Below are 27,543 nucleotides of genomic sequence, written 5' to 3' on the forward strand. Positions count from 1 at the left end.
ATACAACATCAAGCTTAAAGCCAACAATTCGTATGAAACATAAAACAAAAAGATAAATGTAAAAAGAAACACAAGAAATTGTCAGGTAACGTGGAATTACAACATCAATTATATTAACCAAAACTTGACCAGAACCTGTAAAATTGTAACATGTAACATGACTAGAAACTGAAATATATCCATGTTTGGTGGAAAAAATAAAAAGATGTTTTATGTACACTAAAATATCTCCAGAACATAAGGTAGCTTAACAAAAGGCTGATCTGAACTTCTGAAATAACAAAAAAAAACAAACAAACAAAAAAAAACCAAGAAGACAGACAAAATGATAGAGAGAAATAAATGAACCGACAAACAAGAATCTAGAGTGTGAAGAGGAGAGAGGCTTGATGGGCAGCTCTTCAGCAGATTCACAGTTAGCCACAGCTAGGTCACAGTTGAGATTTCAATCTGCAGCATTTAGTTCCAGCCTGCAGACAGCCACACAAACCATTTTGGATCAAAACAATAAAACAACTGGAGAGAAAAAAACATTTTTAAAAAAATATACAAGAAAAAGAGGACATTTTCAAAGTTCAGATGGCATAGCTCAAAGGAAATTGTCACTGGAGCTACCTTACTTTGTTCCCCAGTGGTGTGTCTAAAAAAAAAAAAGGGAGGTGGTTATTATGGGGTTCAGCAGGCCCAGACAACTTCAACAGTACAATAGCATTTCAGACAGCTTTACCCACAGCTAACACTGGTTCCACAATAAGATGACCTGAACTGCGCAGAGCTGCGCTCTGATTTTCTTCTCCACAGTGCCCGATGCAGCGCAGCTTCTTTAAAATACAGGGGAGGGTGGGGGCATAGCGAGTAGCCCCGGCTCAGCTCAACTTAATGGTGTGTATCACACAGAAAATAGTACCTAGTCACCTCTTACATTCTCACAGCAAAGTGCAGGTGAAGCTTCATCACTTCAACTTACTATACATTTACAATCACAGCCTACTAGAAAACCCAGGGGCGTTCTAGCCCGTGGTGATTGCCAAATCCATTTAAGGCCTTCCTAGGCATGAACATGCCCGTGCCACTAGAACTCATTAAACAGTCAAATTGTCTGAAAGTGACATGTTTGATTAAGAGTAACACAAGAATGTCCCATCAACGATGTGTTGATGGGACATTCTTGTCGTTGTGCTCGCTCATTGATGGCAAATGCTCATAACTAAAAAGGTCAATATAAAAAAAGTGAAATAAATATAGCGCTCTACAGACTCTACATTAGAGTCTTAGTTCCCATTTAACCTCTGTAAGCCCTCTTTTTAATAAAGCAATGTGTTGTGATTGACCTACAGTTAAGGGGAGGAATTAATCTCTTGGAACAACAGTTCCGTTGCAAAATGCAATATGGCTGTTATTAATTAAGACTTGTGCATTTGAGACGCCGAAGTCCCGTTCTATGCAGTAAGTATCAACAGCAAACACTCATCAGTTGGTAGTCACCAAAATATCCAACCGTTCACACCACTAAGATCTAATGCTAGCTAGCATCATCATCCATGTAGCATCAGAAGACTTTATCAAGGGAAATAACCTCTTACTTTTTAAAAGTTTAAGGACTCAAAATTATGTTCTGACACAGAACAATAAATCAATTTAACAATTACATCTAATCTGTCCTTTGACACAAATGCACACACGTCAATACGCCATGTCTCTGTACCAATCCCACTGTAAAGCTTATAAAAACACTCATACCATCTTATCAAACTAGTTCACATGTGTTCAAACCTCTGACTGGTGGGCAAAGCTGTCTGTCAGCCAATGAGGAACCTGGGCACTGAGGAGGGTGATGGATGCTCTATGGGGTCTATTTGTTTTAACGTTTCACATAATAACCAATCCAATGTGTCAAAGGAAAAAAAAAAACTGCTCCTGAAACTGTGACAAACATCCCCCGACCACCCATATCAAGTCCCCTCAACATCCCGCTGACCATGGGGAGGGGGGCAGAAGGCGCTGGCGTGACAACAGTTGATCACTACATGCCATCGTAGGTGAAGTTCTCCATCTTGACTGTCTGTCTGATGAGCAGCTTGGACTCCCGCCGCTCCTCGTTCTTGATGGACTTGTTGATGTCCATTATCTTTTCACAAATGTATTTGTTCACTTTGGACAATCTCTGCGTAATCTCTGCACTGTCGGCTGTCTCTTGAGACACTCTGTCGTACAGACACTCTGGGGAAGGAGCGAGCGTGAGCAGTCAGACCACATCAAATTAAAAATTGCTGATCTTATCTTTGGTGTCTAATGAATATAATTCAATGACTGAAAGGCTTTTGGAAAAGACCTGATGTTTTCCAACATGTCTCTTTCACTGCCTTATTTTTATAAACAAACCTGGAGTTTTTCTTACCTCTGACGATTTTCAGTTTGCTGGGCGACAATGGAGGTTTGGGCAGGGCATCTTTCTTCTTTTTGGTGGCCACTCCAGTGACACTACGGTTCTTGAGGGTTTCTGTGCCCCAGATCATTACAGCCAGGTTCTTAGTGAACTTTGAGTCTCCCTGGGTCCGCTGCAGCTGGTGCCACTTCTCCTCCTCCACCCAGATCCCTCCACCGAGATGTACCTGCAGAGAGGACAAGAGTGCAACAGAGAACCGTGACCACCACATTTTCACACATGCATCGACAACCTGCTGTGGATAAAACTATATGCAAGTGTTGTCATCTGCACAGTGCCAGACATGATAAAATCAGTTTAAAAACAACAGAACTAGTTGACACTTTTCAGAACGCAATGCTCTGCTCTGCGTGGTGCAGTCTCAGCTATTTCACGCTTTTGCATGACGGAGCAGGTACATTACAACAGTATTAACAATTGAGGATTTTCTTAAAAAATAAAATTTACACAGCTCTTTCATAAGCCACCTTTAGAAGCTGCGAACAAAACAACAGCTTTGATAAATGTCTTAAAAAAACAACTAACAATCCTTAAGACAATGAGTAATGAAAGTAGACAGACATATGGATCTTGCCCCTGATGATGGCTCGTGTTGTTGCAACAGATTCAGCAGATGTTGTAGCATCAGATGTCAGAAAAGTAGCTACTGTGTTGTTTACAGATCAGATTTGGAGTAGGGATGGCAGTTTCATTAGATCATATTGATGTTTAAACAAATTGTAAGCAGAAATCAACAAAAGAAATCTAAAAAGAAAGTGCAAGAAAGAAGTAGCTGAGGGACAGAAACAAATAGAATACTTTGGAATCAACTTTTTTGGTACCGTACTTGAAGCATAGGTTTCTACTGGAAAACAGCATAGTTACATATCTAGTTGTAACCACCTCCAAAGTACATTTTAGCCCATGGTGATTATGCTGACCAAGCACTTGTGTGGGACATTTGTGTTAGGTGCTGTGGGAACCCAGTGAGTATAAAACCCTCTAAATCTAAATGGAAAAGACCACTTTACAAATCCTAAGAAGCAACACTTTCACCAACAAGGATACATGAATAAGCTCAGGCCATTGGCTGCTTGGCGCCTGGATTACCTCCACTGTGAACTTAGCCTGTAGCTCTCTACACACTGCCGCTGCACGTTGCATAAGCCTGCACCAAACACTCCAAGCCGATTGCCAGCCTAGGCAGACTGCCCCGGTCTTCTAGGTGAACTAATGCAGCAGGGGGCATATGTGACTCTCTTCCCCTCCTCTACTCTCTTATCACTGTAAAGTCTTTAGGCTAGCATCCAAAAGGCTTTTCCCTGTGCAGCTAATGTGCTTTAGGCCCCCGGCCAGTAGACAAGCTTTTTACTGCCCTCAAGTTAGACAAGATTGTTTTCATCCTCCCTCCCCATTGCTCTCGTTTATCTCCCTCTCTCCTCCTCTTATTCTACCTCTTCCCCCCTCTCACTCTCTCACTAAGGCTAACCTGTCAGTCACTTTAAATTCCTCTTGTGCAAATAATTAATAAGGGGTCCCTGATGTAGGAGAGTTCTAATTTGCAAGTGTTCTTCACGCTTGAAGTGACTGCGGGCCCCAGAGCTTGTAGTACCAATTCCCCCCCTGTCATCAGAGACAGGACGCTGGTTGAGTTACAGCGGTGGGGGGAGTAAAGTACCCTAACAGGCCAATAAACACTGATGATGTTGGCTGGGCTTGCAGGAACAATAATAATCTTCTCAACCTTGTTTACCTGCTAGGGTAGGGCAGTCAGGGAGAAAGGACTGATCAACTATGACGGCATGTTCGAGGTTCATGGGTGTTAAGAGGAAATTCACAATTTCCTACAAAAATTCAGACTACTTCCTTTGGTCACTCCAAGGCACTGAGGGACTCTGACTGTGAAAGGGTGAGAGGGGTTATCGGGCTAATTTTAAATAAAGGTTTAAAGTCCCTATCTGTAATGTAAAATTTGACCATATGAATTACGGCACTTTCAGTATCTACAAATATATAACAGAGGAGGTGGTAACATAGATGAAAAATAAGCATTTTAAGAGCGTTTCTTGATTGATTGTTATTGAACATACAGGCCTGTTTTACTTCTGAACATTACTAACAAGCCTTTAATTGCACCAGAAAACATCGTCATTCAGTTGTTGAGAGATGGCGTCTTTCACTCTTGTTTTTTATTATTATTATTTATTTATAAATTTATTGCAGCTTGTTTACATTTGGACAATTGCCTTTGAGAATAAAGGTTAAAATAATATTAACAAAAGATGAAGGAGATGAAGATGGACAGGCACCATCATAAAGACTACATGGAAGGTTGGTAGCAGATAAATAGGCATAAAACAGTTGAAAACGTGGTATTCGCATGCCAGACAGAGCGAATCAGGAAAATCTAACTAAACAAAGGGAGTTCTTTAGTCCAGTCAGACTTACCTTCCCATCGTTGCAGGTGTATACTGTTCTGGGGGAGGGAGAGTAGCTGGAACTGGTGTTGGCTTCTTCTCTGCATGTCTCCTGGGCTTCAACAATGGGTTCAACCACTTCAGCCTTGATTGTCTGAGTGCCATTGTCGTGCATAGGCTCTGGGGATACAGAGGAGACGTTTAACATTATGGAGATACGAGCAACAAATCTACGTCTGTCAGCACTTCTAGTGACGTCAAAGGCCATTTATCGACAGCTACGCAAATTCACAGACCCATAGAAGATGACATTAAAATGGGACAGAGTCCAATAACACTTGACAACATGCTGGTTGTAAACAGGCAGTTGCATTTTAATCCCTACAGTATCAAGTAGCATGTGGCTGAGGGTTTTCTGGTCTTCACCACTGGAGCAGTGCCCACCTGCTTGTCTGCTTGCTTCCCGCCTTGGGCCGAGGCTTCTCTGTACATCGACACAGGCGGTTATTTTAGCCCAGTAACTAAGCTGACTTGGTGGTTGGCCACGCTAAGCTCCAATGTAGCTGATGAGTTTTAATATCGGTCAGCACACTCCATCCCCCCCTGCCCGACAGCACCCCAGGGTGCTCTAATCTTTAGCCTGTCCATTAGATGGTCTCACCAGTAGCGAGGCGCCACTGTCCAGATCTACTCGGGGGCTGAGGTTAACCCCAGCATCTGGCAAAGCTTGAGTTTGCACAGTGCAATGACACCACTTTTAATCACACTTAAAACTACAATGCCCTTTATTCAACTTCCTGTACTGGATTTACTACTTTAGTACAAGACCTATTGAGATCCTATTTGTCCATTAACTATCACTAACTATTACTGCACCCCTTGCTGTAGCCCCTTGAGTTTTGTTCTTTTTGCCTGAAATCCAAAGTCTTCTTAGAGAGCTTAAGGCCAGACAGAAACTATTGCTGTTGTGGGAATAATGACACAGTGTGTGCAAAACTGGGCTGTGTAAACTTTAGGCTTAATGCAATTCATTAGCAAGACTGAGCTGCTCTACGATGCTACATGAAGTTTTCAAAGTAAATGTATATAGTGCTAAAACTCCTAGTAAACAAGTTATTTTACCTTTAAAATGTGGATTTCTGTCTAAAACAGTTCTTTGACAGAACATATGAGAGGAATGAACCCATGAGCTTCCTCTGTTTCAGGATGATCATTAGCCCACTCTGCCAAGCCAAGATTCAAGCCAAACTAAAGCATCTAACCTTAAAGCTGACCCACTTTAGTTCCATTTATAACTTTATCTGTGTTTCTTAATTTCAGTGGAAAGACACTGAATTTAAACAGCAGTCTTAATGCACAAGAACAACTCGACCTAAAGGTCTGAAAAGTATTGCAAACGTATTCAAGGGCCTTTATCGCAAAACATTTTTCACAGCATAGCAATATTCCACCGTCCAAACCATTAAGTTTGGCATTTGTCACTGTTTTAAAAAAAAGGCACTGATCCTTTCCAGGTCAGAAGAGCTACCATTAGCGTATTGTGTCGACATACAGTAAACACTAGGATTATATTGTGTCCACACAATTGCGTCCCACAAATGTTACTGTCTAAGACTGACTTTCTAAGAATAAAAGGTTCCCTGCCTCTGAATTGCAGTTCTACCACTCAATTCTCAATTCAAACTGACTGAACATTTTCTTTATATGACTGATGATTTGGTAACCTTAGAGGTTACTAATAAACTTTGTGGCATGGCTGAGCAGTGTTTTTGTGTTGGTGTGCATGGTCCTCACCACTGCCTAATCTCATGAGAAGTACGTCTTGCAGCCTCCTGTTGAAGTCCCTCAGTTCTTTGACTTCTGTGAGCAAGCTGCCGTATTCCTTCAGCTTCTTGGCCTGCTGCACCAGCTGCCTGCGGGTTCTCTCAAGCTCCTGCTGCAGCCTCCTCATCTCCTCCTCCTGTTGCCTGTAGCTATGAACCAGCTCCTCGTACAGGACTCTAGGAACCACGGCTGCAGCTACCCCAGACACACAATCCGTGTCCACCTCCAAATGCTGTTGTTGCTGCTGGTGATGATGTTGCTGATGCTCTGCCTCCATATCCTCATCTTCGTCATCTGCGTCCTCTCCCTCCTCAGCCAGCCGGTCCTCATCCAGGTCCTCTTCACCCTCCATACAGGAGCTGGCTGCATTTCTCTCCAGGCGAGCCACTACTGCCGCAAGGCTCTTGGAGGAGTTGGAAAGAGGGCGTCCAGGGTCATGGGACAGGGCCTGAGGACAATAACAACTGTCAATTTACAGAACAAATAGGGCAGTGAAATGAAATCTGAATTGCAATAACTAGAAAGTACACACAGCACACAATAAAAATAAGCCACTTATTTGGAGGTGGGCCTGATAAAATATTTTGAATTTCACTCTTTGCTGAAGCAGTATTGGTAACAGTAACAAAGTGCACTCAATATGCGACCAACTGTCAAACACTAGGAGGGCAGAGCATGTATTAAAAACACATGTCCACATCAAAATTACCACCAGTAACAAACTATCTGCTTTGAGTATTTTGATCTCAATGGGATATCACATATCTCGAAAATGACATGAGAGACAGTCTGCAAACAGTTTGTTTTGACTTTGTGGATCTCAGTAGGAACTGGGAAGAGAGGAGTCACCGAGTTCTTTGATGAGCCGCTCAGAGGATTTGTCTGTGAAAGGGCAGCTGTCCAGAGTGCTGAATTTGTGTTAATCCAGCATATGGTAAAAATAGCATTGGGGATTTTGGGTGTCAGCCAAGTTTATGGAAATGTGACATTGTATCATCAATAGATACATTTAAATGTAAGACTTTACTTTTGTGACCATTAACATCACATAGGCCCACACTTACACAGTATTGATATAAACTTTTAGCAATGAGCAAAATGACTTAGGTCCTCACTGACGCAGCACAGGATTGTACGTATGAGTAATTTAAGTTAAATACTTTGGTACCTTGTGTTGTTATGATACATTATTGAAAAATCTTTGCACCCACATGTACAAACAAGGGTGTTTTTGTTAATATGGCGCCATAAAATTGTATTTTAATGGTGCTATAAGTAGATACGCATCATTTAAAAATAATCAAGAGGCAGTGTGAGAGTATGACATGAAACTGGTGTCGCTATAACTATAAGCACAATTACCCAGTGCCTCTCATTTAAATGCACAAACCCATTTCATCTGAATCAACACAACTATTGTATAATTGATCTGAGCCTACCTTTTTATGCCTGAGTGGCATTCTCTCCTCTCCAAAATTGTTCTCAATAGAGTTTCCTGAATTCTTGATGGACATCTTGGGAATTTTCATCTTCTTTTGCATTATCCTGTCTTCAAATTCTTCTACTGTATCTGTGAAGAGCAGAAATAGAAGCAGAAAGAAAGTCATAAAGTTTCTAAAAAGTTTAGATGGATTTCATAAAACGTGAAAGTACCTACAGATATCTTTCATCCTCCAGCTCGGCCGAGGGCGTTTCGTCTCTCCATTCAGCTAGTTCAAACTTAGCACTCCTAGCCTCCAAGTACACCTGAAGCTTTGCAGCGTACTGAGGCGCACATTGTGCTGACTATACGGCGCTTACACATAAGTGCCGCGGTGACGGTGCTAGTTATATGGGACCGGTGTGGGAGCCCAGACAGCCCAGATTCAGGGATTAGTGATGTAGCTAGTTAAAGATCGTACATAGGAAACGACCGTGAGCAAACATTACTGTAGCTGGAGCTACACCAGCAAACCATTTCACTTGCACACCTCGGCACATTGACATGATGATCTGTCATGCAACAGCCATGACGCTGACATGTTACGGACGGGGACGTAGCTATATGTTGTCTGCATTCATGTCTGAGACGCGGCGGTGACTGCAGCACCGCATCCCCTCTGTGGCACAGACAGACAGATAAGCCAGCTAACAAGCTAACCGAAACCCACCAAAGCTCTCGGGCTAGCGTCTCGACTACATATGCAAACCTCCACAAAAATAACAACTGGTGACCCATAGACTGCCACATGTGTCTGTAATGTGGTGACAGCTCAGTATCTGCACGCAGTTAACTAAGGCGTCAGCGCTAACATGCTAACGCGGAACGAACACACACCGAGCTAGCAAGCGTTAGCTACATGTTGTAAACAACCGATGTGACTGGCTATCGCTGCATGCCACGTATTTAGCGAAACAACCAGCACTACTCTATCGAAACAAGAGCGATAACTCTTTGAACACGACACTCCGAGTGTAAAAAATCTGACAGCACTGACGACGAGGTAATGACAACCAGGCAAAGTTATCTTAGCATATCTAACTAGCATATCTAGCTAGCCACAGCCGAGGACGCTGTTGTGGCTATCAGTGTCAGATTCCAGCTGATCACGTCTTGACAGATCGGACAAAAGGACTAGCTTTGACACATTCCCGAGTTTCGCGCACATCAATGTTACTTGGTCGGAGAGAGAAAAGCAGCATTGAAAAGAGAAAAGCTGATGTGTTCAGAGGGCAACTTACCTGCAAGGGCAAGGATCTGTGCTTCGCACGGCTGGCCTGCGCTGCCATTCTCTTCAGTTCTGTGAACCAGATACACCTTCTGATTATCAAAATCTGTTTTGTACAGAGGTCTGAAATCTTCGACATTTGAAACGGGTAACGCGTAGCACATATCGTCTTCAAAGAATCTAACAAAAGCATACATTATTTACTTCTCTTTGGTCCTGCACTTTGGATATGGTTGACAGTTTTTCCTCACAAAGTATTAAAAAAATATACACATAGGGGGGTTGGGGATGGTGTCTGCGCTCGGCTACTCTTGCCTGGTCCACATCACCAGGGTAGATCATCAAGGCATAAGTAATAGACATGACTCTAACTTTGCTGCTAAGAGATGTTCAGATGCAGATGTAATAAAAAACACTTTTGGTTTATTTGTGTCAGGGACATGAAATACACCTGTGCTGCACCTATAGTGTAATTATGATATTAAAAGTTTTTAATTTCTGTCAAATTTTTAGAAAAATTTAAAGAATGAGATATACATCAATAGCCGTGCTAATGTCAACATAGTAAAGAAAGACATATTTATATGGTAAATATTTGCTTTATGCTTTTAAGCAGGGCTTTGTGCTTTCATCCTGGGTCATAACTCATAACATCACTTTATACACTCATTCCTTCTCTCTCTGAATTGTTTCAGGGAACCACAGTGAGAAAAGTCACCAAAATGATTACCTACCTGCTCAGATTTCGTTGGTCTCTGTGTGCTTTCATGTGTTTCCTGGTGTACACTTCTCATCTCTTCTTTGTATCACAACAGACTTAAGGCCACTTGACAGAAACGAACTCTTTGTTATTGTAAGACAGCCAGGTGGTTATACAACAGGATGGATTTCTCTCAGTTGTTACTCTAATAGAGAGCACCACAGTCAATAAGTGACACTAACAATTTCGTTCTGCTTCGGCTGCTGTAATTGAAAAGTAAGTGATGCAGAACTATATGGAGCCTTTTTTTCCTTTGTGATATTTCGTTTCATACTTTCAGGCATTTAGTTAGTTATGATTAGGCCTGTTTCAAATGCCAGCTTCCCCATGATGTTTGTTCACTGTGCTGTGTGACCGGTCCCAGACTCTGGTAAATGTATACAAGAGAATTTAAAAACAAACAAGCAAAGCGATGACAATGACTCTCAGAGCATAATGGAAGTCATTTTATTCTAGTTATTGGAGCAGCATTTTAGGCCATTTTCAATACAATTGAATGGTTACATCTGCTAGCTGTGCTATTGATTTGGAAGACCAGCATTCTTCACTTTTCTGCAAAGAAGCACCAAGTTGAGCACTCACATTTTATATTTTATATTTACATTTTTTAAAGTAAATTGTATTATGAAAGGAAATGATTAATTAGTGTTCTTTTAGGCTGAGCCATGTTTATTTCGGAAATATTTATGCACTGACATTTTGGCAGAGCTCCACAAACTATACCAGGAGTGAGAGTGATAGACAAGAGATTTGAGCCGCTTCTCAACAAGTCGAACAGAGGATTACTGCTAATCTAAGCTTCTGTTCAATGGCTCTCCTGTCCTCAAGGCTGGACTTGTCAACACAAGGCTGCTCAGTTTGTAGAGCTTTCTGTCTTCGAAGAGGCCAGTGCTTTAAGAGGGACACCACTCCATTTAAATGTCTTGCATGCTGTTAGACTTGTTGCCTGGAGAGGTTCAGTCACAATTTAAACAATTTTCTCTTCAAGTTAGAGTTTATGGAGGTGCAACAAAGATGGAATTTCTGAATGAGACAAGTCACCACAGTTTCTGTTATGTCCATTTAATTATCATGTTCTGTCAGCATATTGTTTCTGATAGCACAGTTTTTGACCTGACTCTAATCCCACTGCTATCACAAATTCATATTCTTACCAAATGTTATTTGTGCAGTTACTCAACTCACAACACCTTTTAATTTCTGAACTAGTTTTGATATGGAACTGTACAGCATGTCAGCTGCTGTAAGAACTCACTTCATGCTCCAAAAGTCTCAAAACTTCACCCATATAGCGCCTTTTCCTCGCAGTAATTATTTCATGGTACGTTGCTCCTTTGCACTGCTGAACTCTCTTGCTCAGCTTCAACCAGGTCGCAGTGCTTGAATGAACACACTGTCTTGTGAACATGAAATTTTATATCTGAACTATGATACATGTACTTTTGATATATACATACTATATATGTATATATGAAAAGGATGATCACCGACTGCAGCATTTATGAAGGAATGATGTACAAAAAGGTATTAAAATTTCTTGATTTTCTTATAAAAGAATAAAAATAAAATAAAATAAAAAAATATAAAATCAAGCTTTATTGGTCACAAAAAGGGAAATTTGGTTGTTGCAGCAGCACAAGGACAGAAAGAGAGAGAGAAGAGAAAGTAAGAAGAAATAAATAAGAGATACAGTATATAACACTGAAATATAACTAGAATATAACATAAAATAGAAGCTAGAAGAAGCCATAAGCAATATATTGTATATCCATGCAGTGAGGTTATATTGTATATTATTCATTTAGTTAAGACATTTAAGACTTTATACAACTATGGTCCACTCACAAAGATGGTTTTACTTTTGCCTAAATACACTGCACTTGATTGATCTCTCTGACCCCTGTATTATAGTCAGTCCCAGGCCCTTTTCATTCACAGAACTCTCAGCAGACTCTCTCTCTCTCTCTCTCTCTCTCACATACACACACACACACAAAGTTATGTAGGACTGTATGTAGCACTGTATACAGTGGGGCAAAAAAGTATTTAGTCAGCCACCAATTGTGCAACTTCTCCCACTTAAAAAGATGAGAGAAGCCTGTAATTTTCATCATAGGTACACTTCAACTATGAGAGACAGAATGAGAAAAAAAAAAATCCAGAAAATCACATTGTCTAATTTTTAAAGAATTTATTTGCAAATTATGGTGGAAAATAAGTATTTGGTCAATAACAAAAGTTCATCTCAATACTTTGTTATATACAATATATACTATGTTATTTGTTATATGTTGGCAATGACAGAGGTCAAACGTTTTCTGTAAGTCTTCACAAGGTTTTCACACACTGTTGCTGGTATTTTGGCCCATTCCTCCATGCAGATCTTCTCTTGAGCAGTGATGTTTTGGGGCTGTCGCTGGGCAACACGGACTTTCAACTCCCTCCAAAGATTTTCTATGGGGTTGAGATCCTTGAAATGCTTCTTACGAAGCCACTCCTTCGTTGCCCGGGCGGTGTGTTTGGGATCATTGTCATGCTGAAAGACCCAGCCACGTTTCATCTTCAATGCCCTTGCTGATGGAAGGAGGTTTTCACTCAAAATCTCACGATACATGGCCCCATTCATTCTTTCCTTTACACGGATCAGTCGTCCTGGTCCCTTTGCAGAAAAACAGCCCCAAAGCATGATGTTTCCACCCCCATGCTTCACAATAGGTATGGTGTTCTTTGGATGCAACTCAGCATTCTTTCTCCTCCAAACACGACAAGTTGAGTTTTTACCAAAAAGTTCTATTTTGGTTTCATCTGACCATATGACATTCTCCCAATCCTCTTCTGGATCATCCAAATGCTCTCTAGCAAACTTCAGACGGGCCTGGACATGTACTGGCTTAAGCAGGGGGACACGTCTGGCACTGCAGGATTTGAGTCCCTGGTGGTGTAGTGTGTTACTGATGGTAGCCTTTGTTACTTTGGTCCCAGCTCTCTGCAGGTCATTCACTAGGTCCCCCCGTGTGGTTCCGGGATTTTTGCTCACCATTCTTGTGATCATTTTGACCCCACGGAGTGAGATCTTGCGTGGAGCCCCAGATCGAGGGAGATTATCAGTGATCTTGTATGTCTTCCATTTTCTAATAATTGCTCCCACAGTTGATTTCTTCACACCAAGCTGCTTACCTATTGCAGATTCAGTCTTCCCAGCCTGGTGCAGGTCTACAATTTTGTTTCTGGTGTCCTTTGACAGCTCTTTGGTCTTGGCCATAGTGGAGTTTGGAGTGTGACTGTTTGAGGTTGTGGACAGGTGTCTTTTATACTGATAATGAGTTCAAACAGGTGCCATTAATACAGGTAACGAGTGGAGGACAGAGGAGCCTCTTAAAGAAGAAGTTACAGGTCTGTGAGAGCCAGAAATCTTGCTTGTTTGTAGGTGACCAAATACTTATTTTACCGAGGAATTTACCAATTAATTCATTAAAAATCCTACAATGTGATTTCCTGGATTCTTTCCCCCCCATTCTGTCTCTCATAGTTGAGGTATACCTATGATGAAAATTACAGGCCTCTCTCATCTTTTTAAGTGGGAGAACTTACACAATTGGTGGCTGACTAAATATTTTTTGCCCCACTGTACATGTAAATACAGAGGGGCTGGTGCAACTTTCAGTTAAATCTAAAATGACCTTTCATTATCCACAATGACATTAAATTATAACACAATAAATATCAGTTCAATGCTGTGAGCCAATTTCCATCATGATAAGAATTAAATGCACAACTATTTATTTAATAAATCCAAAATAACAAAATCTATTCTGAGTTGTTGTAAACTATTGGCATGCTAATTAGCAGAAGATACAGTGTTCCATTAAAGTTGAAGGAATAACTCTAGATAATATATATATTTTTTTGTTTTATCTCAGACGGCAGCTGATTGGGTAAAGACTTGAGTCAGGACAGAAGCCAGACATCATGTCCTGCCTATTAGCTCCACACTGCCAGGCTCATCTATCTTTATTGGCCATCCATTAGCCTGCATTAAAGGGAGACACGGGATAATAGCAGTAATGATGCTGATGATGGAATTAGACTGCGGTTACACACGTCATCATTGCAGTGGTGCGCCTGGAATCACAAAGAGTTGCCACTGACAATCGGACAGATGGACAGACAGATAAAATAAACAACCCCTTTATGCTTCTGATCTGTGTGTGTGTGTGTGTGTGTGTGTGTGTGAGAGAGAGTGTGTGAATATGCGTGACAAATTTCATAAGAAAAGATGAAGTCTTGCGATTAAAGTGAAAAATATCTAAAGTACTTGGAGGTGTGTACATTAACCTTAAGGCACGTAGACAGCCAATCTAAAGGCAGCAGCTGTGCTAATGTGCAGGACGGACAGATGCTGGTACAGGTGTGTGTGTGATGATGGTTGGCAGGGGTGAGCGCCAGCCTGAGCAGCAGCATACAGACAACAGACCCAGCAAAATGACGATGCCAGGCATTAGACAGCCAGGACGGAGGGATCATTAAGGCAACTTTCTGGAAAGATGCTCTAAGATCAGGAAAGCACTGAGCAAAATGAAGATATGGGTGTCTGCTTCCAAGATGACGGATTCAGAGAGGCGTTAACGTCTTTTATGGGCAGTGCGTTACTGAGATCAATCACAACTGTTTACAGTCCAGGGTAAAACCGTTTTCCCATTTTGGTTGGAGGCATCTCACCAGTCTTTCTCTTATTATGCCTCTTAATTAGCTCCGCATGAATTACTAATCAACCATGAAGAAGGCATTCACCAATTTAAAAAGTGATAGCCCATGAAATGAACAGCACAGCCTCCTACAAGCACATCAGTTACTAATGCCGCAGGGCCTGAAAACAGACCTTTGACTGAAAGAGAGAGACAGAAGAAAGAGGGACGGACGTGGAGCACACATGCACACACAGAGGCAAATCTTATTGTGAATTAATCCTTCATTAAGTATTTAGAATGGTATCAGTGCTGGCCCTGCCATCGTGCTGTGTATACTCAGTGATCCACCCAGGAGACATTGATCTTCTTCATAAGGAAAGTAATGACCACCAGAGAAATACTGATCATATTTCAGCACCAGTCAATTCAGTTCATTAGGGCCGCTCTACCTCCGACTGCGGCCCTGTATTGATCTTGCCAGTGTCACCAGACAGTTATTCTCTCCTAACTAGATAGGGAGCTCACAAAACTGTAATTCACACTATGGCAACGGCAAGTCAAACAATAGACAATAGGGAACAATCAAGCAAAAATATATAAAGGAACAAAGACTGTCCCATCTGTATAAGAGCAACATGGACTGTCTGTGCCCTTTCTGCGTTGGCATCAAATGTCAGACATGACACAAGAAATCCAAAAGTATCAAGACTGTCCCCAGGTTTCAGAGAGAATTTTTTTTTTATGCCTCTAATAGCGTTTCCACCGTCTCCTCTCGTCTAATCTCCACTTATCTGGCAGCCAGGTGAGCTGCAGCACATGGCTGGTGGGCAGGCTTTGGTCTGTGGGAATACAGCTCATCTTAATGGTATTTCTCCCCCTTTTTCCTTCTCTTCCCTTTGCTTCTCTTCCCCTTTCCTCCAGGGTGGCTGTCAGACAGAGACAGAGGCAGCCAGAGAACTTCTCGTTGCTTGTGTAGCTGACAGCAGGGAGCCACTGGGATTGGACGAACGACCACAGTCGCCCGTCATGCAGAGGTGCAGCCAGGCTCACAGGTGCACAGCATCTGACAGATAATAGCAGATAAAACCCAGGCCAACCAGCAGCCTGCTCCTCACTAGGGGATGGTGGTGGTTGGTCGGGGGGGGGGCCATGTTGAGGGGCAAAGTGCTTTGACAACTAGCGCCCTTTACTTAACCACCAACCCGCCAGAAACAGACCCCCGACCAGCTACCCACACACCGACACACACCCACACACAAGCACATACACACACGAGTCAAGGACAGGCAAGGTCATGAATCTCAAATCCCTCTGCAGAAACATCCCTGCAGCTTACTGTACACCTGGAGGAGGTTAAGATTGATTTGGGGCTTAATACACAGTGTTGGTGCAGCTGCTGCGTCTGAAAAAACACATCAAAACCCAGCAGTTGCCTTATTAGTTCATTTTTTCTGCCATTACTTGCTGCTCTTTTATTACTCTTGTTTTAATTTCTGTTGAAAGAGCTGTGTGTCACCAAAGCACAATACAATTTGTTTATGCCACAGAGCTTTTCGGCTTGTATCCTCATTCTATTTCATGTTTTTATTCATATCTCAATCTACTTTTCCTCTTAGTGAGCAAATCTAGACCCTAGTGAACGACATGCAAACACATTTTCATCTGTTTAAGCTAAAATAATGCTGAGCCAAACCTATTTAAATCTGTGGTAAAATACAACACATTTATATGCAATCAGATCCACTTATTTCACATCTACCGACCACTGACCTGGCCTTGTGCAGATGCCAGGACCAGGCCTTGCGCATGCAAAAAGTTCAAGGAAAAAGTAAAGAGACACAATATCTCACAAGCTTGGACACACAAACACTGACAGTGAAAAGGTATGTCACATGTCATGCATCTCCTCCGCCATCCAGACGCAGGATGCCAGCTGATGTGACAATGGGAAATGCAGTCTCTCTCTCTCACTGCTGAGACACATTTAGTTCTGTGGGGAAGAAAACAGTCAAGACGAATCTGGCAATCAGCTGCTGCATGGCCTGAGACACTCAGCCTGACAACCGTCCACCTCCGTTCTCGCTGAGCTGCTGCCACTTGAGATACAGGTAAAGGAGATTTCACCGTGCAATAAGTGAAATTTTTACTGTCCCATAAATTAAGGGAAAATACGCTTTATCTGCAGTTGTTTGACAATGTTGTTGATCAATACCCATGAATCCACAATTAGCTTCAAGGGCTGATATTTCTTAAAAACCCACTTCCTGACTGTACTCTCAATCCAAGAGTGCACTGTTGGAAACATGAGCACTTCACTAAACATTTCTGCTCAGTGTCTGCCTGTGAAAACCAGTACCAGTCTTTGGTCTCCAATAGAGGTCACTGCAAAGTCACACACTCACACACAGGACAGCAGGGTGGCGTATTGAGTGAGAGAATCGCCTGCTTTTAAAGGGCTTGGGTTCAAGCGACTGCTGTGTTGAAGTTTCCCGGAGAAAAGATTGAGACTGTCATTCTGTAGCTGAACCTGACGGCTGACCTGCCAGTGGGAGTAGGGCAATTAAAAATGGAATTTCCCTATGGAAATCAATAATGTATACATTTTATATTTATACATGCAGTCCTCTACATGCACACCCATTTTGCATACATGCTGCACAGGTAGATCTGACAGGGAAGACTGAGGCACAGACTGATAATGACCTTGACCATGGCAGCTGGTATCTCCTGACAACGTACGTATACCTGCCCAGAATATTCTCATATGAAAAATTTAGCAGAGTGACAGGTTATCGTATTAACATTTCATCTTAGCCAAAAAACCTTACTATTTGTAACAGGTATCCATATTATTAATAGATCTCCAATATTTAGCATCGTATAGGCTCTAAAGTAAAGAGGAAGCAATAGGTTCTGAATAACACTGATATAGTGGTTGTTTAGAGAGACGATGTCCTGGCTCTACACACACACACACACACACAGTCCAAAAACTCAATCCACCAGCCATAACACAGAGACAGAGTGGCATCAACCTCTATTATCTAGTCCCTATGCTGCTAACACAAAAGGCTCCCTGGAACAAAAATCCAATCAGTCCTCTCTAGGAGGATTTGCTCCACAGCAGTGCTCAGCAACACTGGTGGCTCTGCTGGTGACAAAGAAATAATCTCAGAGCCCACAGCCTGTTCACAGCCTGTTTACTGCCTTCGTCACATCGCCCTTTTAGAAGGAGGACAGAGAGGACAGAGTCTATGCTTCTCTGTTGTCATTTACTGTCCTCTTAGTTTAGCACTATCTCTCTATCTCCCTCTGCTTCTCGGCATGCAAAAACATGAAACACATGGTTGACTGTGTGCGCACTGCGTGAAATTACCGTATTTGCGAAACAGGGAATATTAACTCTAAGTATTAGTAATATATGCATGACAAAAAAGAACCTTTGGGCATATAGGCTAAAGACAGGTTTTGAATAATTGTTTGATGACAAATATTTTCAAAATATTTTCAATATCGTGCTATCGTTACTTCATTCCCTCCCCATTCCCCCTGTTTCTTATTTCTCACAGTCCTCCACCCTTTGTCTGGTGAATTATCACACTCATTCTCCATTCATTAGCATGCTGCTGCTTATTTAGCTACGCTGCTGAGAAGCCTTCAACAAAATCAACTGGAAAATACTCAATATGAAGCGGCCAGCACACCCCTCTCCCTTCCTCCCTCCCATCCTTCATCTCCGTCTTTGTTTGTTTTATGTGTTTTTTTAACCACTTCAAAATGGAAGCATATTCCCCTATAATGAAGAGGAGGGAGATAAAATATGCAAATTCACGGAGAAAGGATATAATTAGGGCAATAATAGGAAGTGTTGTTTTCACAGCTGCTCATTTACACAAAAGCCTGATAGTACTTTTTTATAAATAATGTTCTCTGTTTTTTTTCCTCTCTTCTTCCCTCTTCCCTCCTTCCCTCCCTCCTCAAGGTGCAAAGTCTTGTGCTCCACCAAAAACAAATCTCTGCGGCTCTCCAGCCTGAAAGCCAGTCAACCACGCAGTGCTTGAGCCACCCAGAGATTTCTATCAGCTCTGGTATGTACCACAGGCCTGGATAGTATGCAGGAAGTTGCATACAGGTTGTTTCAGACATGCCTTTCCACCTTCACTGGATCAACTCAGGCAGGATAGCAACACTAAAGATTAGGACGACTGAGCTCACACTCAAAGGACTCCAAAAGCAAGGCCTTCTTGACTTACAGACTTAACGGTTTCTTGTTGTTGAACACAGATAAAATGCAGCCACTGGCTACTTTATTTTCAGCCATTAAAGAAGATCTGGTGCAGTGTAGCAAATTAGAGGGGAAAATGCAGTTTAAACATTTATCTCTATCTTAAAAGGAGTGACAAAGTCATAATTAGTATTTCAGAAAAATACAGTGAGTGTGGCTAAAAGGTGCTAACGACTGATGCACACACAAAACTACTTTGTTGGCAAGATCTTTGTTGCTTAACTGTAAGATGTGTGGTTATAAAAAGATGGGAGTAAATGAGGATGAAACGAGAGCTTAATGAGTGAATGTAGGTTTCTCATGTTTCAACTCAAAGGGGCATTGGACCGGCAGATAAAGATCTGCTAATGAAAATCTGCACAGTTGAACAAAAAAGAAACTTGTGCACACGGGGAGTTAACTTTCATCTATCTTTAAGAATAAAGAACGAAAGATGAATGTTGTGACACAATCTTGCGGTCTTCACAGTCAAATAGCAATGGTACCACCACAAAGAGTCACACTGCTCTCCCTGTGTTCCATAAAGTAAGCATTACTTAGGAGTAAGAGGGAGAGACTCTTACTACACTGTGCCAATGTGACAGAACTCCATGAGTGCAATTTGCAAGAGGAGCAAGAAATACATCATAGTCAAAACAATAACTCCACCACAAGAAAGACATAAATACATGATATATTGCTATATTGTTTGGGTGGCTGCCCAGAGACTTTCATCTGAACCAATAGGAGCTATTAAATAGCTGAGAGAAGGCCAGGCTGGTGCATTGTGAAAATTAGAGAAAACTCTGTTGACCCCACCTTCACTCTGCAGACACTTTAGTTCAAAGTAATCCCCACTTTCTGACTCGTGTTATGCAAATGGCAGGGAACTGTTAAACTGTTAATGCTGGGACCTCATAGGAGAGAAGGCAAGGCCTCATGGCAATCTAAAATCTAATAATTACACTTCGTTTTTAGCCTTTCCCCTCCATTTATTTTACTTTTTTTTTTACATTTTTATTTTGTTTATGGTGCTGGCATTTTGTCTTGTTTTAGTTGACCACGAGTCTGGTAAGCAGACAAACCTGTTGGCTGAGCTTTCTGCAATAACTAGAGCCAAACCAATTTCTACAGCTCCTTATTTTCTTAATGGTATGTTTGTTTTATTAACTGTTGCTCCTCCTGGCAATCTGAGCAATTGTAAATGTAATCCCAGTAAAAAACTTCATTTTGATGTACTGGTGAAATTGTGCAATAGATCAGACATTTTCATCTCAATATTTCATTGTTGTAGCCTATTTTAAGAAGATAAAGTAATAACTTGAACTGCAAATCTTGGCTGTTTACTTAGATTTGCTGGTAAACACAGTTGCTGCCTGGTGAGGGATTACTCCAGCACACTGTGCATCCCTTCAAATTAATTAAATTCATTTCACAACTGACTACTAGCATTGGGTGTATCAGTTACTGTGATGGGTAAGTAAATCTACATGTGATAAAGAAACCTCCTGTAACAGCCATCACCAAAAAGTTACTTTGATGCACACTTTTAGGAAAGAATGAGGATTTGGGAAGCTATTTAAGACTGTGTGATTTAGTTGTGCATTTAGTTGAATTTGAATTTTGAATTTCTGAGCTGCTGTTTTCCCTGCTTTGATGTCTGTGATTTTTTTTTTTTAAAATTGCCCTGATTAGTTTGTTTCCATGGAAACAATGAGACTATAATAATTATAGTTGTGACCATCGGCTCCCTACCTCCACACTATAACTATGTAGGATGAAAGATTCTGACACAGCGTTTGAGTATGAGTAGCTAGCTGTGCAAAGCGTGACCTCTGACCTCAGAGATATGTACTGTGGTTTTGTCTGGAGAGAGCAAAGCAGAAAACACAAAGAATATCTGTAGAAAGAGCGGCTCTAATGAAGAACATTTCTATTCTGTTCTGACAGAAACAGCGGGGAAATGGAGATACAAAGAGGAAAGTGATAGAGTGAAAAAGAAGAAAGTGAGAGGGAAGATCTGAGAACTGCCTATTATCTCCACGCTGCTTCATTGCTTTATACACACACACGTGCTGCACAAGTCTGTGCACAAACCTGAGAGTGTGTGCACAAGCACAAGCACACGCACACACACACACACACACACGACCATCCTCTCAAATCTGCCCAGATCTCATGAATATGATTGACCTTTTTTCCACTGTAATGCTGAGAGCGCATAAAGGGGAAAGGAGAAACTAAACAGAGGCAAGCAGAGTTAATTTAGAACAACACATTATTGGGTGCTGACTGCAGATATGGAAAAGGACAATCTAATCGATAAGCCAAAAGAATGACAATGGCCTCTCAAATCAATGTCTGCACCCCATTTTCTCAAGTTTTCGCAAGTGTTTTTGATGTTCTGTTTTGTGCTGCTTGCACCTGTGTGCGTCTGTGTGTGCGGTATGTGTCCATGCTTGTGTGCGTGTGTGTGTACCTGGCTGCTGCTGTGGTGGAACAGTTGCCAGGACTAATCATTATTTAGTTGTGGTGGGGCTGGAAAGGTCAGCAGTCTGAAATGTCAGGCTGTGTTCAACAGGAGCCAGATGCAGCCGTGCGCTGCTCAAGTGTCCAATTAAAGAGGGCCGAGTGAGGTTTGAGTGGGTCTGTGTGTGGGAGTGAGTGCGCACGTATGTGTGAAATGAGAAACAGAGAGTAAAGAGATACTGTGTGTTTTTTGTTTGGTTTTGTCCACTGTGTGTATATATCAGAGCTGTATGTTAAGTATTTAGACACTCAATTATATGTGTGTGAATACGTGTGTGAGCGTGAATCATTCTTCAGAGCAGCTAATGAACGCCGTTTGAGACAGGGCCATCAGAGCAGCAGGGGCAGAATCCTTCTCAAATCTCTTTCTCTCTCACGCGCAGCATGTTATGAAGCCACTTGAGCCTATTAGTTTGTTCCCACCCTGTGATTCCTCCTGCTGTCCGTGCTATGAAGACAAGACGGAGAGAGGTGAATGAAGGATAGAGAAGAGAGGGAATAATGCAGCACAAAAAGGGCAGAAACAAAAGGACAAAGGCAATGTGATAACATAAGATCACTAATAAATAACAGTAGATAACGAGAGACGCTAAGTCAAACGAGCAGCGGAAGTGCGAGCAGCGGAGAAAGAGAGAGAGGATGACAAGGAGAAAGGGAGCGAAGGAGCAGAAACTCCTTTAATCTGCAGGGAGAAGGAGAGGGTGTCCTGCTTGTGTTTCCCTATCAGAATCATTCATCTGAAAGCCTCACCTGCTCTTCATACAGCCATCATAATAACCTTCACTGTGTTCAGTGTGTGTGTGTGTGTGTGAGTGCATGTCCGCTTACCTACTGTGAATAGTAATAAGCAGCAGGCCAGGATAAAATATGTCTGCCAAGTTAAGAGTATAATAGACTTCCCTTCAAGGCCACACGTAACAACAGACTGAATAATGACCTGCAATAATTTACACAGCATACTGAGCTCTACTCTGGTCACAGGAAGACACCTTTCAGTGAGAATAATCGAAAGCTATTTCAGTTTATCTAAGGCTCCTCCATGAGTGTATGTCCACTGCAATTTACGGCAAGCAAAGTTAAGAAAGAGGGAGATGTAAGTTCAATAAAATTTTATGGTATATTTAGATTAATTTAGTGGAATGTCATAGTGACTATAACAGTATACTTTTGACAAGGTATTTTATAATTACTTGAGTAAAACTTGATAGAGAAGACGTTTGCTCTTTGCCTTTCTACCTCACTTAAATGACCGTGTGGTGCTAATGTTTGATGCTACATACTGGCTAATCAGCAAAAAAGAAAAGGGCAAAATTGAATTGAAATACCATTGATGAGTACAGCAGAGCAGACCCCTTCACTTTTTTGTGCTTTTGTTCTATAAGATTTATTTTAAATGTGATAGCGTTTGCCTTCAATTTAGACACCATACGTATAATGAGGTCCTACACAGACCCCTGAGGAGCCAAATGCTTCAATGGAAGAAAAAGGACTTGCTGTGACTGTTCACTTTGTGCAATACAACAAAACCACTGGTGAAGAGTCTTGGCTTACATGATGATGTGCCCTGCAATATCTGAGAAATCCTGAAAATCACCAACCGTTTATATTATAAAAATAGTGCATGATTATAAATCTCTGTGTCCTATTTGTTGTCTCAAATTTATTCAGAACTTGACTTTTGTGAATAGTTTGTGAGTGGTGGATTCACCCAAACAGGTATGAAGTGCTGATTTGAAGTGACATCTACTTAAAATGCAAAATCCTAATGAATCATACCCAATGAAAATAATGTGAAAATAGCAGGCATCTGAAAATCCTATAGTATAAAACTGCAACAGAGAGCTCAGTCATTGTAAAATTGACATTGTTTGGACCCACCAAGACTCTTCAAAAATGTGACAGTAACTGGGTAACGAGGGTCTTTGTCAGGAAGGTGACCAAAACTCCACTGTGACCAGCCTGAAGGAGATTCAGATTTTCCCTAAAGAGATGGGAGAGCCAGGCAGAAACACAAATATCTCTGCAGCACTCCAGTGATCAGGCCTTTTTATGAGAATGGCTAGATAAGAGTCTCTGCTCTAATGAGACAAAAACCAAGCAGACCACCTTCAGAAACATGAAACATGCTGATGGCAACATGGTGCTATAGTGATATTGATCAGAGCCAGGCACTGGGAGACATGTCAGGACTGAGAGAATAATGTCCTTCAAAAAAACCTGCTCTCTCGCTCAAATGAACTCCGAATGGTGTGAAAATCTACCAAAAAGTCACCAAGACAACAACCAAAACCAAACAGCTACAGACATGTGAGTGACCTCAGCAGACTTTATGTATTAGCTTCTGGATTATTAGAGTCTGGACAAAATCCTGCTGGAAATCTGCAGAAAGACATAAAGCTCAGGATTCACTGGTGCTCCCCAACCTGACTGAGCTTCAGAGGATCTGAAACTCATTCTTCATTCACACACAGATTCATAACAGGTGATACAATATTTACATTTTTGTTTTAAAAGCACAAACATTTAGAAATCATTACGTGTACATCTGCAATACAGTATGAGGTGGTATTAATTAAAACCATCTCATACTGTAGCAATGTTTTTGTTTTGACTGTAAACAGGACAAATTTGAACCCAACTGATGAACGTCAAAACCTCAAAATACACACTTTTGGGACACAAGAAATTGGAAGACATGGTCATAGATACATGGCGGTTCCTCATAAATCCATCAGTATCACACGCTGTAAACGAACATTTTCTGAGATCAGTTTAGTTTGAATTAGTTGTTACATGCATTCATGGTATCACTTAGTTTTAGAAGATAATCTAACTCTTTGCCATTTCTTTTTCTATCTTGGCCATAAAAGCTGTTGCTTTAAGGACTTTCTCACATTCTCTTCCTTCCTCCCAGCCCTCTCTCTCTTTCTGGTTGACCTCTGTCAAACCGTGATGGCCAGGGGCGAGTCTTGCCTCTACCCTGGGCCTGAGGAACAGCTGCAACGTAAACCTGCTAAATTAACCCAGTCTCCAAGAGCCTCACATATGCATTATTCTAATCAAAGCATATTAGATCATCCAGATACTTTAGACATATGGGTCTCTGTATCCTTCTTGCTGTCCCCATCTGTTTCTCCTCCCCCATTTTTTTTTAAAATTTCTCCTTGCTTTCCATCTCAGTGGATCCCTCGCTCTCACAGCTGCCTCTCTACAGTAAGAGACTGGCATAGATTTCTAACAGTGCAACTACTTTGTGACATGTTTCCATATCCAGAAACTCTCATATACATATATATATATATATATATATATATATACATATGTATGTGTGTGTGTGTGTGTGTGTGTATATATACATACATATACATATATATACACACATACATATATACATATATATGTATATATATATATGTATATGAGAGTTTCTGGATTGTACGTAGTGCACAATAAACAGTTTTAGTTATGTTTAGTTTATGTTTCATATGAAATATGTTTCTGTTTTATCATTTATAACGAAAGCAAGCAACGATTCAGACACTGGAAGCAAGAAATATTTGGCATTTTTGCATTAAAAATAGCAAAAAAACATTTACTCCCATGTCAAAATTAAACAACTATTTGTTGAGTCATTGATTAACCAGCTGTGATTGTGGAAGAATTTCAGACATGTAAAACAAAGAGTTTCATGAGCACATGTGAGTGTTTCACAACATTTGGATGTCAAAGCATCTTGTAAACACATACCAAGTAAAACATGTTAACATGCAAGGTGAAGTTTACGTTTCACCTCATTCTGCACCTACTATGCACAAACAAACAAATGAGCAACACTAGAGACATACATACACGGACACACATACAGTCACACAGCCATTCAGCCACGTGTACGTACAGTGCACTCAGCACAGCTAAACACACGGCTACACAGACCGTGATAAGTTATCCCACAAAGGCTAGAACACAATTACAGCATAATAAGAAACTTAATAAAACTAATCATCCAATTAGATCTAAACCAAGACATTTAATGCTTTAAATGTCTTCATCGGCATGGTTTAATAACCATGAGTCAAAATAACCATCTGAATGTGATAATGAACATTAATGCGTAAAAATATCAACAAATCTCATGCTAAGAGTGACATTAGCACAAATGTAATCCATCACAGAAGGAGAAGTTGGACTCTTCTAACCAAAGAATTATGAAAGTCAATAAATGCTGTTAGATAGCCATCAGACCAGTTGACTAATCTCTTAACAATCCAAATATTAGTACAAAGTCTCCCATATGCTACTCAAAGCCCGCTTACAACACACACAAACACATGTATTCACATGTACTTTGGGGTGCATGCTCGCTTGGATGACTTGTGTGACTACACTGAATCCATGATTTCCATATTGTCCCTTTACAAAAGCTTCAAGGTCAGTTCTTTGACATTTGATATCACACATCCTAAGACATCCCATAATACACATGCAGTTGCTCGGTCAACTGACCAGCAGCTGTCAAATCAGCAATGATTCTGCTTCAGGATTTCCCACAACACAAGCACCGTGTTGTCTGTGCTTGTCCTACCAGCCAAATGTGCACTTATGTGTTCCACTGCATGCCTTACATGTTTCTGTCACATCAGTACCATGTCAAATTAAAAACATGGGAAGTATTCTGATGCTGCGTTTCCTATGGGAGCATCAGAGTGCAATAGTATATCAGTTTCTGAGTGGTGATGAGGTAGAGAGGTGCACTGTGGGCAAAAGTGAATGATAAGATGTCAGGGACTTACCAGAGTTGGTGATGGTTAACAGGTCTAGATGCCGTTGTTGCTGGAAGAAGAAGAAAAGGCAGTTAGACAAATACAATAAGATGATCACTGATTACTGATGACCACTGGCTGAGAGCTGCAAATGCAGTGACTACCCATCACAAAATATTTCATTTGTTATCATTTAACTTGGTGTTATTTTTCTGCAAAACCATTTTTACAAAACAGTTTGAGATACTTCCAAGTAACTTCTTAACAAAACTACTTCTGTTGCGGTAAGTCTTGGTGTAGTTCATGTGAAGAACCTACAAGCTTGTACAACTATAAGTAGCTTCCCAAACACTTATGTGTGTGTGTGTGTGTGTGTGTCAGACCTCATGGCTTTTGATGGAGTGTGTGTGAAAGAGTGTGTAATTTTACACTTCATGTCTCCAGCAGCTGAGAAGGAGTCTAGAAGAGGTGCTAGCTGGCTACCCCTCTCTTTAACCTGCTGCCTTTCTCTCTCTCTCTCTCTCTCACACACACACACACACACACACACACTCGACTGTTAAGCACTGCAGTAATCAACACCTCAGAGCCCTCCTCATCTAGCAGTCCCTCAGGAAAGGAGATCTTCACATCCTAGGAAAGGATGAAGGGTGTATGTGTGTGTACACACATATATATATATATATATATATATATATATATATATATATATATATATATATATATATATGTGTGTGTGTGTGTGTGTAAGTGTGTGTTTATGTGTGAGAGACATAGTATAGCTAGGTCACAGTCAAAGCTTTTAGGACCAGGCTGCATTAATATTCAAGCACCATACTAACCAGTTGCTGAGAGGGATAAGCAAAGAGACTCTCAGCATACTTGGAGTCCTTCTCTCCTCACATACAGTGGTGCCTGGAGTGGAACTCTCTCATAGGCCACTAAACACATATTTCAGTATTTAGCAGATGCTCTTACTCAGAGTGACTTATAATATATGATGTGAGTGGAAAAGGGTCCAATGGGTGCATCACTGGAATGACTTCAAACACAAGTTCACCAACACGATAGTAAAGAGAGCAACGTTAAGAGTAACAGTGCTCTGAAAAAAATAATCTTGTGAGGAGTCAAGTAGTCAAGATAGAGTTTAAGGTAAGAAGTAAATATC

General features: G+C 41.2%; 2 protein-coding genes across 3 annotated transcripts in view; both read right to left on the bottom strand.

Annotated features, from left to right (window-relative positions):
• The window catches only part of agbl4 (AGBL carboxypeptidase 4), a 281,572-nt gene that overhangs the window by 64,898 nt on the left and 189,131 nt on the right, over positions 1 to 27,543 (bottom strand). The window contains exon 6 of the mRNA XM_070832739.1: positions 26,406 to 26,445. Coding sequence (XP_070688840.1) covers positions 26,406 to 26,445 — 40 coding nt within the window. The remainder of the gene's footprint in view (positions 1 to 26,405; positions 26,446 to 27,543) is intronic.
• On the bottom strand, positions 1,977 to 9,641 carry bend5 (BEN domain containing 5). 2 transcript variants are annotated; one of them, XM_070832712.1, is made up of 7 exons: positions 9,570 to 9,641; positions 9,388 to 9,446; positions 8,106 to 8,236; positions 6,637 to 7,114; positions 4,874 to 5,022; positions 2,399 to 2,612; positions 1,977 to 2,220 (listed from the first exon to the last, which is right to left on the bottom strand). In XM_070832712.1, exons 3-7 carry the CDS (start codon positions 8,205 to 8,207, stop codon positions 2,024 to 2,026), a joined length of 1,140 nt encoding a protein of 379 aa, XP_070688813.1. In that variant the 5' UTR covers positions 8,208 to 8,236; positions 9,388 to 9,446; positions 9,570 to 9,641; the 3' UTR covers positions 1,977 to 2,023. The 2 variants fall into 2 exon arrangements, with proteins under 2 accessions (XP_070688813.1, XP_070688812.1); XM_070832711.1 differs by having other exon boundaries at positions 9,388 to 9,606.

This window comes from Pempheris klunzingeri, chromosome 6, assembly GCF_042242105.1.
Source record: "Pempheris klunzingeri isolate RE-2024b chromosome 6, fPemKlu1.hap1, whole genome shotgun sequence".
NCBI lineage: Eukaryota > Metazoa > Chordata > Actinopteri > Acropomatiformes > Pempheridae > Pempheris > Pempheris klunzingeri.

Excerpts from the sequence above, each read along its gene's own strand:
- bend5 (XM_070832711.1), bottom strand. The coding sequence starts at position 9,571 with ATGTATGCTTTTGTTAGATTCTTTGAAGACGATATGTGCTACGCGTTA. Across the intron at positions 2,613-4,873 it reads ACACCTGCAACGATGGGAAG|GTACATCTCGGTGGAGGGAT; the intron begins GTAAGTCTGACT and ends TCCTCTCTGCAG. Across the intron at positions 2,221-2,398 it reads CAAACTGAAAATCGTCAGAG|AGTGTCTGTACGACAGAGTG; the intron begins GTAAGAAAAACT and ends CTCCTTCCCCAG.